Raw genomic sequence first — 15,621 nt, 5'->3', positions numbered from 1 at the left:
AGTATGTATTTCTTAATTACTTCTGTATTCTATTTTGTGTTGGTAATTTTTCCAGTGCTATTTTGTTTAGGAAATGGAGTTTTAGTATAGAGAAAGAAGGATTTCAAAATGGTTCTCTTTAGCCATTAGGGCTAAACTTAGCCCTAGTTTATCCAGGGCTTTCAAACAGTCACTTTCTCTGTCAGATCTAGCCACTGCCCTTAGGCTCTGCCATTGAGAACTTCGGTGTTTATCAGTCTTTAGCTTTGCAACTTCACAGTAACAGCTAATAATAATGGTATTTTTAAATAAATGAATGAATTTATTGTAAAGGATATGTTTAAGTACAGATGATCTACTGCCTCTAAAATTGTATATGTTGAAAATAGGAGACTTTTGCAAGAATTATTTCTAAAATAATGGCTAGAGTACACTTTCTAAGGATTAACGTCCTCTCCAAGTGATCTTCATTGTCTCTGTGTTCAGCAGCTTGGCAAAGGAATAGTGAAAAAATAATCAGTGTACAAATCTTTTATTTTGTGTGTTTGGTTTTGCCACATTCCTACTATTTGAAGTTACTTTCATGGCCAGCTTTTAGAAAGAAAATGGCAAAAGCTTTCTCAAACTTCCATATATCTCAAACAGCAACCAATTTTCAACAATTTTTTTCTGATTTTGCTGACACAGGTTACATATGCTGTGTGAGTTGGAACATAGTATTGGACCAATGTTTCAGCAACCAGATGGTCACCATGGAAAAGATTCTCTGAATTGGTGTGCTCGTATTGAAATGACCCAAAACTCTTACAGAGCAAAAGAACCCATTTTAGCACTGAGAAGGGCTTTGCTTAGCCTCAGTAAAAGGTGAGAACATGACTATTTCTTGTCTAAGTTGTATTCTCAGTAATACTCTGGTTTTCCATGTGTGTGTTAGATGAGAGAAGATAAAACTTCGTAAAAATTTGTTGTAGAGAAGAGCAGTCATGTGCAGTATTGTTTCTTCAAAACAGAAAGGAAAAGGGGTGTCTGTAGGAAAGATGAGGGAGAGACAGGGGAAACAATACTTGTTTCTAGGCCTAAACAGAAAAATGTGGAACAGACATATTACAAATAATTTTAAGTTATTGCTATGTAGTATATAGCTTACTGAGAAATTTTGTGTTTCAAGACATTGTGATATTTACTTCATATTGTAAAGCAGCATTCATGACTGAAGTTTTTTGTTTTCTGCAAAAATATTTCTGCAGCCAGGATTACAGTGAGCTCGTTGGTCAGTGCTGGCTGCAGAGCGCCAGAGTTGCGAGGAAAGCTGGTCACCACCAGACTGCCTACAACGCGCTCCTGAATGCTGGGGAGTCCATGCCCTCAGAACTTTACATAGAAAGAGCAAAGTGGCTCTGGTCCAAGGTAATGAAATAATCTCCAGTTTTCTTTAGGGAAAAAAAAAAAATCACATAATCACTTCCAACTCCAACTGCTAGGCAGCTTTTTTCTGTATCCATTGGATTTTCTGGCAGCTATATGTAAAACTGGTGGTTTACTCTCCTCTCTTAAAGCAGCTCAGGCAAATTTAAAATTATCTTAATTGTAGGCCCTTTCTTAATTTGTATCCTAATAGAATTAGGTAGCAAAGATGGGAGCAGTTGTGGTAAACTTAAAGGGAAAACAGTGCTGAGATAACAAGGGTATGTAAGAAACATTTGAAGTCCATAATACTCAGGTGCTACAACCAGACTGGTCTAGAATATACTCAGAGACATAGCTTTGCCTTAACAACTTCACAGAAGTTTTACATTTCTCTTATTTAATGTATGTAAAATGTTTTCCTCTTTTCCTTAGGGTGAGGTTCATCAAGCTCTCATTGTCCTCCAGAAGGGGGTTGAGTTATGTTTCCCTGAAAATAAAGCACCGTGCAGTAGCAAAAATCAGCTCATCCATGGTCAGGCAATGCTGCTAGTAGGCAGATTCATGGAAGAAACCGCTAACTTTGAAAGCAATGCAGTTATGAAAAAGTATAAGGTAATTTGATATATTAGTATTATAAGGCAAGAGTTTTATATAATAATGATAATATTAACAACAGTACCAATAATATATCCCTTAAGTAAGTCTATCATTATGCTCCTGGTGATATCAAACAATGGTAACAGCAGTGATATTAAATGGGATATCAATGTGTAGGAGGGAAGTAGTTCTTGTCAATATTTAGCTAGCTGAATTATCTTTACAGAGAAAGTCTACAGTTCCCAACAGTGGGAGCTAAGAATATCTAATATAACTCTTTTAAAGTAAAAAGCAATCTACAGAAGCTTTTTTCTTACTCATGCACAAACTAGAATTCCTCACTAAAACAGGGGCAACTCTAAATAGGTAGTGAGATAACTTGTCATCACATTGCACTACTCTTCAGTGTTACTTCTTTTTCTGGTGGTGACTTATAACTGTCTTTTAAATATGCTTACAATCTCTGACGAACTATGAAAATGGGTAATGTGTGTGATTCTTCAACAATACAGCACTACACTGCTTCGTCTTGCTATGCCACTGAACTACTCTTTTGGCATTGGTTAATAATTGCCTATCAAACCAGTAGCAGATGCAGATCTTTATGCTTCCTTAAAAGCAGTATGTCTTCTAGCCAAGTTTTGGCATTTGATAATGTTAGTACTTACTACTGTCTTACTAATTAAAATACATCTAACAGTAATTTAGAGAAAAATGTATGGAACCTATCAAATCAAATGAAGGTTGAAATAATGGAAAATCTTGAAACGTTGGTGGATTATATTAAACTACTAATGTTTAGAATTCTCTACTCTCTAAATATTGGCACTGGAAACAAAATGGTGTTATTAGAGAATGGATGTGCCACTTGCTAGGTTACTTCTTTTCTAATATGTGTCACACAATTTTTTGTTTTTCTTTTAAACACAATTATTTACAAGGAAAACAGAAATGCAAGAAACATAGAATTGGTTAGGTTGGAAAGGATGTTTGAGGTCATGGAGTCCAACCATTAACATCCTGCTGTTTCACATTTCAAAAAACTAAAATAAACCCCGTATTGAGTTTGTTAGGATCTGGAACTTGGTTAAAATATTTTTAAATATAAACCTATGATCTTTCCTGCTTGAGACGTTGACATGCGGAAACAAACTGTGTAACTCTGGGAGGGCTACAAAGCAGGTGTGTTTATTATGGGTTACGGCGCCGGGTGCAAGGGGGATCGCTCCCCCAAGCTCGCACACTGAGGGGACAGACAATGAGGATTACATGGGGTAAAATCATACACAGTCAATGGGTTTCACAAGAATAGGTGGGAACATTGTAATTATTTCTGGAAACTCATTATCATAAGTGTCCACCCCCTTGCCCCTGCGCTTTGCTTCCAGGTGTTTGCAGGCCGGGGTCTCCAGGATGAAGGCCCCAAGTCTTCCTGAGGGTTGAACTTCTTACCTTTGTTCTGAGAGCACGCAGTGTCCATTGCTTTTGCAGGAACAGGCTGTTGTACCAAACGGTTCCTGTCAACCTTGACAGGCGCCCATCTTATCAAGAGGTTTCAGAGGTTCCAGTCCCTCCTGTCTGCCCGTTCTGCGTTAATCACACAGTTCGCAGGGGCTCTGACAACACAAAGCAGTTTATCTTCATCTTGCCCAAGTTATGGGGCTCAGTGCGTAAACGAGTAGCTGTTCATCACACATTCTGCACCAGTAGGTGACCTATTTGACCTTGGTGGGGGACAAGCATGTGAGCATGAGCCTTGACTATAGCTAAGAGTGTTCATTGCTTATTTCAACATCCTGTATCCTCCTGTCTTGAATGTCTCCATTTCCAAAGGGTATTTTAAGAACAGACTTATAGTTTGTACAGGCAATTCTCTTGGGGCAATATTTACAGTTTTTTTGAGTTACAGAGTCACAGCTAAATCTTCTCTGCACATACTTTGTACAAAGGTAACTAACACAAGATTCTTGTTTCTTTATTGTGTTGCAGGATGTTACAGTTTTCTTGCCAGAATGGGAAGATGGACATTTTTATCTTGCTAAATACTATGATAAATTAATGCCAATGGTAACTGACAACAAGATGGAAAAACAAGGAGATATGATTAGATACATAGTTCATCATTTTGGAAGGTTAGACCCTAGGGAAACTTCTCTTAATTTCTATAGAAGGATCATTATTATTATTATAAAACTGGAAAGAAAAGAAACAAAAATCCCCACCCATCATTTTATAGGAAAATATTCTCTTTTGACAATTCAGACAGACTCATATTTTTATGCAATATTGTAGAACAAAACACTGCATGCTTCCTTTTTGTTTTCATATCTGATTAATTTTAGTTCTGCCTTCTCACTAAGCAATTGTCTGTCTCGCGTAAAACAATTATTTAATCTGCAGTTTTGCTTTGCTTAATAAAACCAAAACTTTTTTTGTATTAGTAAGCTTTCTGTTGTTGCAGATGCATTAAAATGCTGAACATAAAGTTCTGAAGTCTGGGACAGAACTTGAATCAATTAAGGATGTAAAATTAATGCTTATAATATGTGTCATTAACATGCTGTGATTTAAACATGTAATCACAGGTCTCTGCAGTATGGAAACCAATTCATCTATCAGTCCATGCCAAGAATGCTATCTTTGTGGCTGGATTTTGGAGCAAAAGCATATGAATGGGATAAAGGTAGAACATTTTTTCCCAGTAAATGTTTCCCGTGTCATACTTCTGAATATATGATTGAAAGCACAATGAAGTATGTTTACAGTTCTTTGTTTAGACTTATTGCCTAAGAATATATGGAAACAAGAAAGTACTATTGTTCTTTTAAATTACAGGATGTTAATATACAGGAGAGTATTAAGTACTTTTAAATAAACCCTCCAGAATTTTATTTTAAATATAGAATGGGATAACGTTGTTCTTTGGGTATCTTAAGTCAATAAACAGATTTAAGGAAGGTGCTTGCATGCCACCCATCACCACTTCTGAGTTGCCTCATGAACAAACAGCAATTTTGTATACTCTTGCTAAAGTTAAGTATTAGGCTTTGGGGCTTTTTCCCAGTTTGTCTTGCTTCCAGTAACTGAAAGAATTTAACTGAAATTTAAATGAGCGGGGAAAAAAACCCAAACCCTGTAGGCAGCATTGAGGCATGTGAAGCTACTACCATAGATGCATTTTGGGTGGGAGATACTTGTACAAATGAAAATTATAAATATTGCCTGCAGGTCTGGGATGAAGCAGACAATTGTGGCTTGATCTTGACCTGGTTCTATACACTTAGGTCAACTGAACTTGGCTGCAGGCACATGAGATGGTGCTTTATGTGTTGGTGTGCTACTCATGCAGCATCCTGAGGGGCAGTAGAGATAGGAGCAGATGTGCTAATTTCATCCCTTGTAAAGACTTTCTTAATTTTTTCTCCACTAAAGAGCATTGGAATCTTTTTTCTGAGGAGATACGTGCAGTGTTTCTTTTTTTTTATGCCATTGAGTCACTTTAGAGGAGTAATAGATATTTTATTTTAAGAGTGTCAGAAGAGCTTTTCTAATATGAACAACATAAACATGTCTGTTCCATGTTCCTGTTGTCTGTACTTATTTATTTCCTGCTATTTTGGCTGGTTAAATAGCATATGTTATAAGTCATTGTATGCTATGTAAACAAGAACTTTAGAGTAGGAAATTTTCCTTGAGTTTTTTTGGCTTGTGAAATTTACCAACAAAATACATTTCTGTAGGCTTGATTTAAATGACTACATTTGTGATGGGGAAAAAAAAGGAACAAAATTGTGTCCTCTGTTTTTCAGCTAGTCGTTCGGAACGCGTTCAGATGAAAAATGACTTAGCCAAAATAAACAAGGTGATCACAGAGCACACAAATCACCTGGCACCATACCAGTTCCTGACAGCTTTTTCTCAGCTGATCTCCCGAATCTGCCACTCTCACGATGAAGTCTTCGCAGTTCTGATGGTGATCGTGGCAAAAGTGTTTTTAGCCTATCCACAGCAAGCAATGTGGATGATGACTGCTGTGTCCAAGGTACCTTGATAAGTCTAGCTACACATTTATTAAGTATGTAAAACTTTTCATCAGAGAGACATGTGACTATAACCTATTTTACTTTAAGATGATAAGAAGGAATTGAGAGTTTCAGTTTCTGTGATACAGTGTTATGGAGCAGGGTATCAATGCTATCACTGCAAATTATTTTATTGCAGTCTGAAGTTCAGATATTACAGTTTAAATGTTCCAAATTAAAATGCTAGATATTAGAGTTTCAGTGTTCCAAATTAGAATGCTAACTTGCATCCTGACTTGTATGATGTATTAGGAAATTTGAATAACAAATAGCTGAGGAATCAGGTAGTTTTGGACAAAAGACTTTGTCAGTTTCAGTGATTGTAATGGTACTTCCAGTTTTACAATCAAATAATCAATTCTGTGCCTTGAGTAAAATGAGATAAATATACCACTTGGTCCTCATGCTTACCTGGTAGTAAGGTCATTCTGAAGCAAAGTGGAAAGCGTGGGGCATATTCAAGAATATGGCAGTTTATATATGTTTATCCATACCACTTTAGTACTTGCTCAGGTACTAGATTTCTGGAGAACATCCTTCTCCAGATGTTAAATATGACAAGAAATAAGTAGATAAAAGAATATATTACTGTGGGCTTGGCTTTTTTGTTTTTTTTTTTTAGCATTCTGTAATTGATTTGACTGTTACTTAATAAATTTTAACTTTCTTTTTTTTCAGTCCTCTTACCCTACGCGTGTCAATAGATGTAAGGAAATTCTAAACAAAGCTATTCACATGAAGGAATCTCTGGCAAAATTTATTGGAGATGCAACACGCCTTACAGATAAGCTGTTAGAACTATGCAACAAACCGGTACTTACCAAAATAAACAAATTAATGCATATGAAAGGATTATTCAAAAACTTTATACAAAAGCTTCATCTGATAGCTTTCTATAGCAAATTCATTACATTACTGCCATTTAACAAAAACTACACTAACATGTAAAAGGTTGGGATTTTTTTACTTAACCAAAATATTCAAAACGTGGAAAACAGCATTAAATTGAGCGTGTTGTAAAGTATTTCAGTACATAATGGTATATTTCACAGTGTGTGGGCTTTACATTGTTTTGTGCTTTCATGAATGATTCTTGCCCAGTGACTTTCACAGTTTTAGTATAAAAACAGGCTGGTCATGTCTTCTTGAACAAATTAACTTGATAATAAAAGTATAAAATTAAGTCAATTTTTTCATGATTCTGTATTTAGAGTGAAAAATACATGTGCCATAAAGGCCAGATACATTTACTTCTGACAACTCCCATTTCTTTTGAAATGCAAAATTGCCATTTTTCTTGTTACTGTAAGCATTCATTATTCTATTAAATAGTTAATGTGAAATAGCAATAATATTTTAAGTGTTTATTGTTAACTTTCTAACAACTTTTTTTTCAAGGTTGATGGGAACAACTCGACATTAAACATGGCCATTCATTTCAAAACACTCAAGAGATTAGTAGAAGAGCAGACATTTAGTGAAATTCTCATTCCCTTACAATCTGTGATGATACCAACTCTTCCTTCCACTCCTGGTACACATGCCAGCCATGACCCTTTTCCTGGATGCTGGGCCTACATTGCAGGCTTTGATGATACGGTAAGCCTCTAGTTGGTATCTCATTTTAAACTTCATATTGAACAAATGTAGGTGCAAGTGTCGTGGTTTTCTAGCAGTAAGTAGGGGTAGTAAGTAGTTCATAACTACTTTCATGGAAACTGAGTGGCTTTTGTCATAGCAACCCAAGACAGATACAGCCTCTTGGTACTTAAATAAAGTTTTGGCCTCAAATAAATGTGCCATAGCACCACAGAACTGCTGATGTTGCAGTGCTTTATCACAGTTAAACACTTTATTTTGTATGATCTGATACAGGTATTAATAAAGAATATCATTTTTTCCTTAGGTTGAAATTCTTGCCTCACTTCAAAAGCCTAAAAAGATCACCTTAAAAGGTTCAGATGGGAAATCCTACATTATGATGTGCAAGCCAAAAGATGATCTTAGAAAAGACTGTCGGCTCATGGAATTCAACTCCCTTATTAATAAGGTTTGATGAGTTAAAATAAAAATCAGATGCATGATACTTATTGACCAGAAGAAAATGCTGAAGTATCTAACAAAAAAAAAAAGCCAACTTATCTTGAGATAACGCTGACTGGATGAAAAGTAAACTGTTGTACTGTGGCTTATGTCAGCAGAAGTCAATAGCAAATGGTAACATCTAACTTCTTACACGCTTGTGAAAACAATAACAAAATCTACCAAAACAACTGCCTGTTCTGGCAAAAATATACAGAAATGGTGATTTACGGTAAATTGATAGCTGCCAACTTTGTGCTGTCATGCTTCATATTTCTTATTCAGGATTTTCTGGTATTCTAAAATGATAAATAGGTAAATTAATTTTCTAATACTAAAAGCATTGTCATACTTCTTAATTTAGTTATGGTTTGCTTCTTGTCAATAAACTTAAGGTTAAAGCAAACGATAGCATCTCTGAAACACTAAATCACTTTTTTCAAATACTTCTTTTAAGGTATTTAAGCTGTGTACAACTTATGCAGTTTGACTATTTTATTGCAAAACTCTTTTCTAACTTATTTTGGAGAACAGACCATTTCCCTTGCATCTGCAGGCAGTGCATCTTAGAATTTTAAATTCTAGCTCATGTGATTGGAAAACAGATGTAGATGGAATAGTTAAAATTATTGATCCATTTTGATACTGCCTGTGCTATCTGTCCATCTCATTTTTCCTTTGTCCACAGTGCTTAAGAAAAGATGCAGAGTCACGCAGGCGAGAGCTCCATATTCGAACCTATGCAGTTATCCCTTTAAATGATGAATGTGGCATAATTGAATGGGTGAACAATACTGCTGGTTTAAGAAATATCCTGATAAAACTTTATAAGGAGAAAGGTAAAGAAATATATTAAACTACAGCAGTATTTTATTCTATTTTTAAAGGGTTTGTATCTTAATTAGTAAATTAGTTTATATTAATTAGTAAACAGAAAGGATCAGAATAAATTCTAGGAAGATGCAGTCACATGTATTTTTAATCTGCAATAATTGATCTGCAATGTATTATTACTCATGTGGTGGACTTTCACTCTTAAATGAAAGAAAATTGCAACAAACAAGTTTCTTAGGAGAACTGATATTATAGTCAGCTTAATACATTATTTTATGCAGTGATGTAAACCATTTCAGTAGCAGTGCCAGCAGCATGGGAATATATGTGCAGCACTGAATAATGGAAAAATCCTGAACTTTTTCTTTACATTTTATCTGATATTTTTCATTTGTTACATCTGTGTGAGATAATGAAAACAATTTATAATTGAATCAAGGTTGAGGGCACAGCAACTTTCCAGTGAAATAATTTGATTTCTTTTTAATTTCTTGTTAACAAAGCAACTTTCTGGTCAATGCAATACATTTTGGGGGGAAATTTCACACATTACCTGTATGTGTACAGGTGTCTGAGAATTTGGAACCCCAAACCTCTTAGCTCTATAGCATGAATGGCTTTGTGAAGGTGGGTTGGTTTTGTGCATTTGTGTTTGCCAGGTCTTTTCTTTCAGTTAACAGGATTTTTTTAGTTTACTTTCAGTATCCCACCAGCAAGATGTTTGATGGGTTATTTTCCGTTTGTTGATTTATTTCAACTTTATGGACATGTTTCCCTTCTCTAAAAAACTATATTGTTACAGTATGTATAAGGCTTTATATTTGGGTATTTCTTTTGCCTAACTGAGGTCTATTACAGGGATCTACATGACTGGAAAAGAATTGCGTCAGCATATGCTTCCCAAGTCAGCACCTTTGTCTGAAAAGCTGAAGATGTTCAAAGAAGTCCTTCTGCCTCGTCATCCCCCTCTCTTCCATGAATGGTTTCTTAGAACGTTTCCTGATCCTACTTCATGGTGAGTGGCTAGGACTGGGCTAGATCAAGAACATCTGTGTGGTGTATTTTGATAATCATTAATGACACTACTGAATAGAGACAGTTAACCCCAAGAAGTGACAGAGATATGTCTGGTTCTTACTTCCACAGGTACAACAGTAGGTCAGCCTATTGTCGCTCTGTGGCAGTTATGTCAATGGTCGGTTACATACTTGGCCTAGGAGACCGTCATGGTGAGAACATCCTGTTCGACTCCTTGACTGGTGAGTGTGTCCACGTGGATTTCAACTGCCTCTTCAATAAGGTGAGCAGTGCCACTTGCTGAACATTCTCTTCATTTTACATCCAAGCTATACATTTGTACTGGTTTGCAGTTTTTCCACTTTTTTTTACTTTAACAGATATGTTAATGTTTTCTCTGTTTCTTATTTATACCCAACAAGCCGTTGGGGATATGTAAAGAGTATGTGGTTGTTCCATATACTGCATTAATGAAAGCCAGCTTTTTGATTCAGCCAGTATCAGATAAACTGATTTGGATATGCTGAAAATTGCCCAAATTTCAGTGTTTCTATTTTGTCTCTCCTTTCTCTACTACCACCAGTCAAACAAAGCTGTAATTGCTGTATTCAGAATTCTGCTGCTGTGAAGAGTTTCTTTGGTGTTCTCATACAAATTTAGCACAAAAAATCCAAATGTTCTGTAAAAATAAGTAATTTTGGTGTTTCTGTAAAAAGGTGTTTTTTGTAGAAGTGCCCTTTATTAATTCAGATCAGTGAGGTAGAGATTATTAGTTTATTTCTCCTGCATTTTTTTAGTAAGCCTAAATTGTCCTATGTAACCCTCACATTAAAAAAAAAATTGTGCTTAGGCTAAGTTTTATATTATAAAAGAAACAGTATTATTTTGCATGAGACTACATAGCACCAATATATATTTAGAACAAAATTTTATACCCTGTATTAGTGTGTTAAAATGGGAAAACAGATTATTTGGACACTGGTATCCTTTATTCACTGTAATTTCCTGTTAAAAGCTGAGGATGACTGTGATCTGAGCAAACAGCTCTTGTGAGCTAGGAAACTGTGACTGACAAAGATGGGGGAAAGAAAAAACAATACAAATTATATCCTTTATTAAAATAATGCTTAAAATACTTAGGGACTACTTTTTTTTTTATCAATATAAAGGGAGAAACTTTTGAGGTTCCAGAGATCGTTCCTTTTCGCCTCACTCACAACATGGTGAACGGCATGGGTCCGATGGGAACAGAAGGCCTCTTCCGGAGAGCCTGCGAAGTCACCATGAGGCTTATGCGTGACCAGAGGGAGCCTCTCATGAGGTACAGCAACTGCTTTGCTGCAAACTCTGAAAAAGATGTCTGTAAATCTCTGAAATAGTGACTTCTGGTCAATATATCCATACCAGCCTTTAGACTCCTGTCAGTGTTCTTGTTGTGAAAAGTAAACATATTGCATGTATCTTATCCCTTTTTTTATGTATTTTTGATTTATTTAGTGTCTTAAAGACTTTTCTCCACGATCCTCTTGTGGAATGGAGTAAACCTGTTAAAGGGAATACAAAAGCACAGGTGAACGAAACTGGAGAAGTTGTCAATGAAAAGGTTAGTTCAAAAACAGCACAGCATAAGGTATTCAAATGTCAGAAGTCTGTTATGGTTGCAAGTTAGATATTTTCCAGCTGAAACTTTAACTGCCTCATTTTTTTATTTAATTTAAAAATTCCTTTGGTTGTTTCTTCTTGATTACCTCTGTATTTGTAGTTTTTATCTACAAAGAGACTATTTTCATTGATAGAAAATGTAATTTGTCTAATAAAGAACCAAACAAAATAGAGACTATAATTCTGATACTAGTTTAAGTAAACAAAGGACACCATCAAATAAGTCCTGAACATAATACGTCCATGGGACCTGATGAGGTACATCCCAGAGAAATGAAGAAATTGGCTGATGCAGTTGCTGAGCCACTCTCCATAATATTTGTGAAGTCATGGCAGTCAGGTGAAGTCCCTAGTGACTGGAAAAAGGGTGACATCGTGCCCATCTTGAAAAAGGGTAAAAAGAAGACCCTGAGAACTACCAGCCTGTCCACCTCACCTCCGTGCCTGGGAAGGTCTTGGAACAGATCCTCCTAGAAGACATGCACATGGAGGACAGGGAGGTAATCCTAGGTAGTCAGCCTGGATTTAAGAGGGGCAAGTCCTGCCTGACCAACCTAGTGGCCTTCTATAATGAAGTGACAGCATCAGTTGACAAGGGAAGACCTATGGATGTCATTTGTTTGGACTTCTGCAAGGCCTTTGACACTGCCCCCCACAACATCCTAATCTCTAAACTGGGGGATAACGGGTTCGATGGGTGGACTGTTCAGGGGATAACAAACTGGATGGATGGTCACATCCAGAGAGTGATGGTCAATGGCTTGATGTCCAGATGGAGGAAGGTGATGAATGTTGTCCCTCAGGGGTCTGTGCTGGGACTAGTGTTGTTTAATATCTTCATTAATTATATTGACAGTGACATTGAGTGCACCTTCAGCAACTCTGCAGAGCTGGGAGGTGCAGTTGATATGTCAGAGGGAGGGGATGCCATCCAAAGGACCTGGATAGGCTGCAGAGGTGGGACCAGGTGAACTTTTATGAGGTTCAACAAGGCCAAGTGCAGGGCCCTGCACCTGGGCTGGGGTAACCAGCACTACCAGTATAGGCTGGGAGAGGGTTTACTGGAGAGCAGGCCTGTGGAAAAGGACTTGGGAGTGCTGGTGGATGAAAAACTGGACATGAGCCACCAATGTGCAATTGCAGCTCAGAGAGCAAATCACATCCCGGACTGCATCAAAAGACTGTGGCCAGCAGATCAAGAGAGGAGATTCTGCCCCTCTGCTCTGCCCTGGTGAGACCTCACCTGGAGCCCTGTGTGCAGTCCTCCTGGAGCTCCCAGCAAAAGACAGATGTAAACATGTTGGAGGAGTGCAGAGGAGGGCCACCAAAATGATCAGGGGATTAGAGCACCTCTCATATGAAGACAGGCTGAGGGAGATGGGGCTGTTCAGCCTGGAGAAGAGAAGGCTCCAGGGGGACCTTTTACTGACCTTCCAGTACTGGAAGGGGGCTTACATGAAGGTGGTGGAAGGTCTATTCAAAAGGCTTTGTAATGACAGGACAAGGAGTAATGGTTTTAAACTAGGAAAGGATAGATCTAGACTGGATATTACAAAAAAGTTCTTTAACATAAGGGTTATAGATCACTGGAATGGGTTACCCAGAGAGGTGGTGGAGGCCCCATTCCTGGAATCATTCAAGGTCAGCCCTGATGGGGCTCTGAGGGACCTGACCTAGGTAGAGATGTCCCTGCTTGTGTAGGGAGGTCAGACCAGATGATTAATAGAGATCCCTTCCAGCCTAAAACATTCTATGATTCTGTGATCAACAGAAGCAGTAGAAGAGATGAAGCTCTTGCTGCCCTTTACTCTCACTGTTGCACAGTCTTCCAGATTTACAGTGATGGTAATATCTAGAGTAATTTCCATGTGTATTTTTGTGCTCTGCATGAGTGGATGTTTATTGCTGAATAAACACGTGCCTTATTACATATCAGGGAACACTTGGTTAAATTTAGGGTTTCATATATACTGTTTCTTTTGTAGCTGCTGATAAATACTATCTTGTTCATCCAAACTATAGCTTGCACAACCTTTAATATTTATTCTCTTCCCCCTTTGCAAAAGCTCTGATTTGTCTTTTTCTGCTTTAAAAGGAATATTTAATGAAAATAAATATGTGTAATAGCAGATAAGACGTAGGGAGTGCCAACAAACAACACAACTAAGGGAGGGACAAACTACAGTACTGAAGCTGTATCACAAGAAAGAACTTAACTGAGTTATTTGAGCATAGAAAATCTCCTAGTATTCAAACAGTTACTGACCAGGCTTTGTCTACATAACCTTCCTTTTATTTACAGGACCACCCACATAGCTACATATGTTAACTTTTTTCTGGATAGGTGCCAATGTTACGTTTGAGCTTTAAAAGAAAATGTGCGAGTACAATTAGTATTAAGTAGCTACATTAGTGGGCCTCAGAACAGCTTATTTTGAGTTGTTCATAATTTTGGTCTAAATGTTCAAGACTAGTTATCTTCTTTATCCAAAATTCCAAGAAAAAGACTGCAAAAAATTTGCATTTGAAAATAACTGTATGAAAAAAAAAAGTGTTCTAACATTTTCAGATACATTTGCATAGCTTTTCCAGTCTTCTCTGATAAGTTTTATCTGTAAAAATGTAAGGCAAAATTATGACTTGACCAACAATCTGTCCATTTTAAAGAATGATTTTTAAAATTGAGTGTTCTGTATTTTCAAAGTAACTGGCATAGATGTCTGGATTTTGTATTAAATTAGCATACAGATTTCAAACACATACTAGTAAATATTTTTTTTTTTATTTTAAGAAGTGTAAGTTCATAGATAGTAGCAATATTAATTCTTTTTCCCTTTTTCTTTGTTTCTAGGCCAAAACCCATGTCCTTGATATAGAACAGCGGCTGCAAGGTGTCATTAAGACCAGAAACAGAATAAAAGGATTACCCTTATCTATTGAAGGGCATGTTCATTACCTGATTCAAGAAGCAAGTGATGATAACCTGCTCTGCCAGATGTACATGGGCTGGGCTCCATATATGTGAAATCCATTCACTTTGGAACAATACCATTCACAAGTGATGTAGTTGTAATATTCTTGAGAAGGCTTTAATCAGTGATAACTAATTGCTTCTGTTAATTTCTGATTGCAAGCAGCAGAACAGTCTTAAGATCAATACCAAGCCTATGTAGAATGTTATGACTACACTTGGCAGATGTATAAGGTGTTAGGGCTTATGTTTTGTATACATGTAGAAGGCACAGGTAGGAACTGCTTAAAAGTGAGACTGCAAGTCTCTGCAAGTTTCATGCTCCGTATGAAAAATTTTCACAATGTTGGAAAAAATATTCTCTAACTTTATAAAGTACTGTACATTTTTGAAAATATTTTTCTTATTCAGTTTACTGGTAGATTAGAAAATTTTACATTAAAGTTTTATACTGATTTGATGTAAAGTGGTTCTTTCAACTTTTTCTACTTATCATTCAGAATAGCTTTTGGAAAATAGTATTTCTTTTCATCAACAGACCTTGAATTTTGGTTTCCTTTCACTTTCTTCTGTGTGGCCTGACTATGTCTAGAAAAGCATTTGGGATCTTAAATCTTACCATGAAGAAACTGGTGAAGTGTTACAGTGTTCTGAAACAGTTTCTGTAGCCCTTGCTTGCTGTGCTCAGAAATGTTCTCTTGAAGGAAGTAACACCCAGCTGTGAGTTACAGAGCCCTGGCAGTATGGCTGTAACACCAATGCAGCAGGCAGGGGATACTGTCTGTGGCTTTAACATACATTCAGGCTCCTGATAGTTCTGGTCAGGCCTTCTTTTCTCTTGTGTGGGAAACAATGTGGCTATAGGGCGTGTTTCTAATATTCCATTTCAGAAAAAGTGTTCTGATACAGACAAGACTAGACTAAATATGCTCAGAAGGCACATAGTGACTTACAGTAATGCCTCTCTAGCCATCCAAACTGTAGGGCAAT

The 15,621-nt window shown here is 36.9% G+C and overlaps 1 protein-coding gene across 1 annotated transcript in view; it reads left to right on the top strand.

Moving 5' to 3' along the window:
* ATR (ATR serine/threonine kinase) overlaps nt 1-14,765 on the top strand; it is a gene marked incomplete at its 5' end in the record, with an annotated part of 41,377 nt that extends 26,612 nt beyond the window's left edge. The window contains 15 exon segments of the mRNA XM_008943372.1: nt 667-843; nt 1,227-1,386; nt 1,819-1,998; nt 3,973-4,115; nt 4,569-4,666; nt 5,793-6,025; nt 6,744-6,878; nt 7,464-7,664; nt 7,972-8,115; nt 8,836-8,986; nt 9,840-9,996; nt 10,128-10,281; nt 11,168-11,319; nt 11,496-11,601; nt 14,512-14,765. Coding sequence (XP_008941620.1) covers nt 667-843; nt 1,227-1,386; nt 1,819-1,998; nt 3,973-4,115; nt 4,569-4,666; nt 5,793-6,025; nt 6,744-6,878; nt 7,464-7,664; nt 7,972-8,115; nt 8,836-8,986; nt 9,840-9,996; nt 10,128-10,281; nt 11,168-11,319; nt 11,496-11,601; nt 14,512-14,685 — 2,365 coding nt within the window.
* Between the last annotated feature and the right edge of the window lie 856 nt (nt 14,766-15,621).

The sequence above is a fragment of the Merops nubicus genome, unplaced genomic scaffold (genome assembly GCF_000691845.1).
Source record: "Merops nubicus isolate BGI_N331 unplaced genomic scaffold, ASM69184v1 scaffold5307, whole genome shotgun sequence".
Taxonomy (NCBI): Eukaryota; Metazoa; Chordata; class Aves; order Coraciiformes; family Meropidae; genus Merops; species Merops nubicus.
The sequence above is the reverse complement of the archived record's forward strand: the minus strand, read 5'-3'. Positions and strand labels throughout refer to the sequence as shown.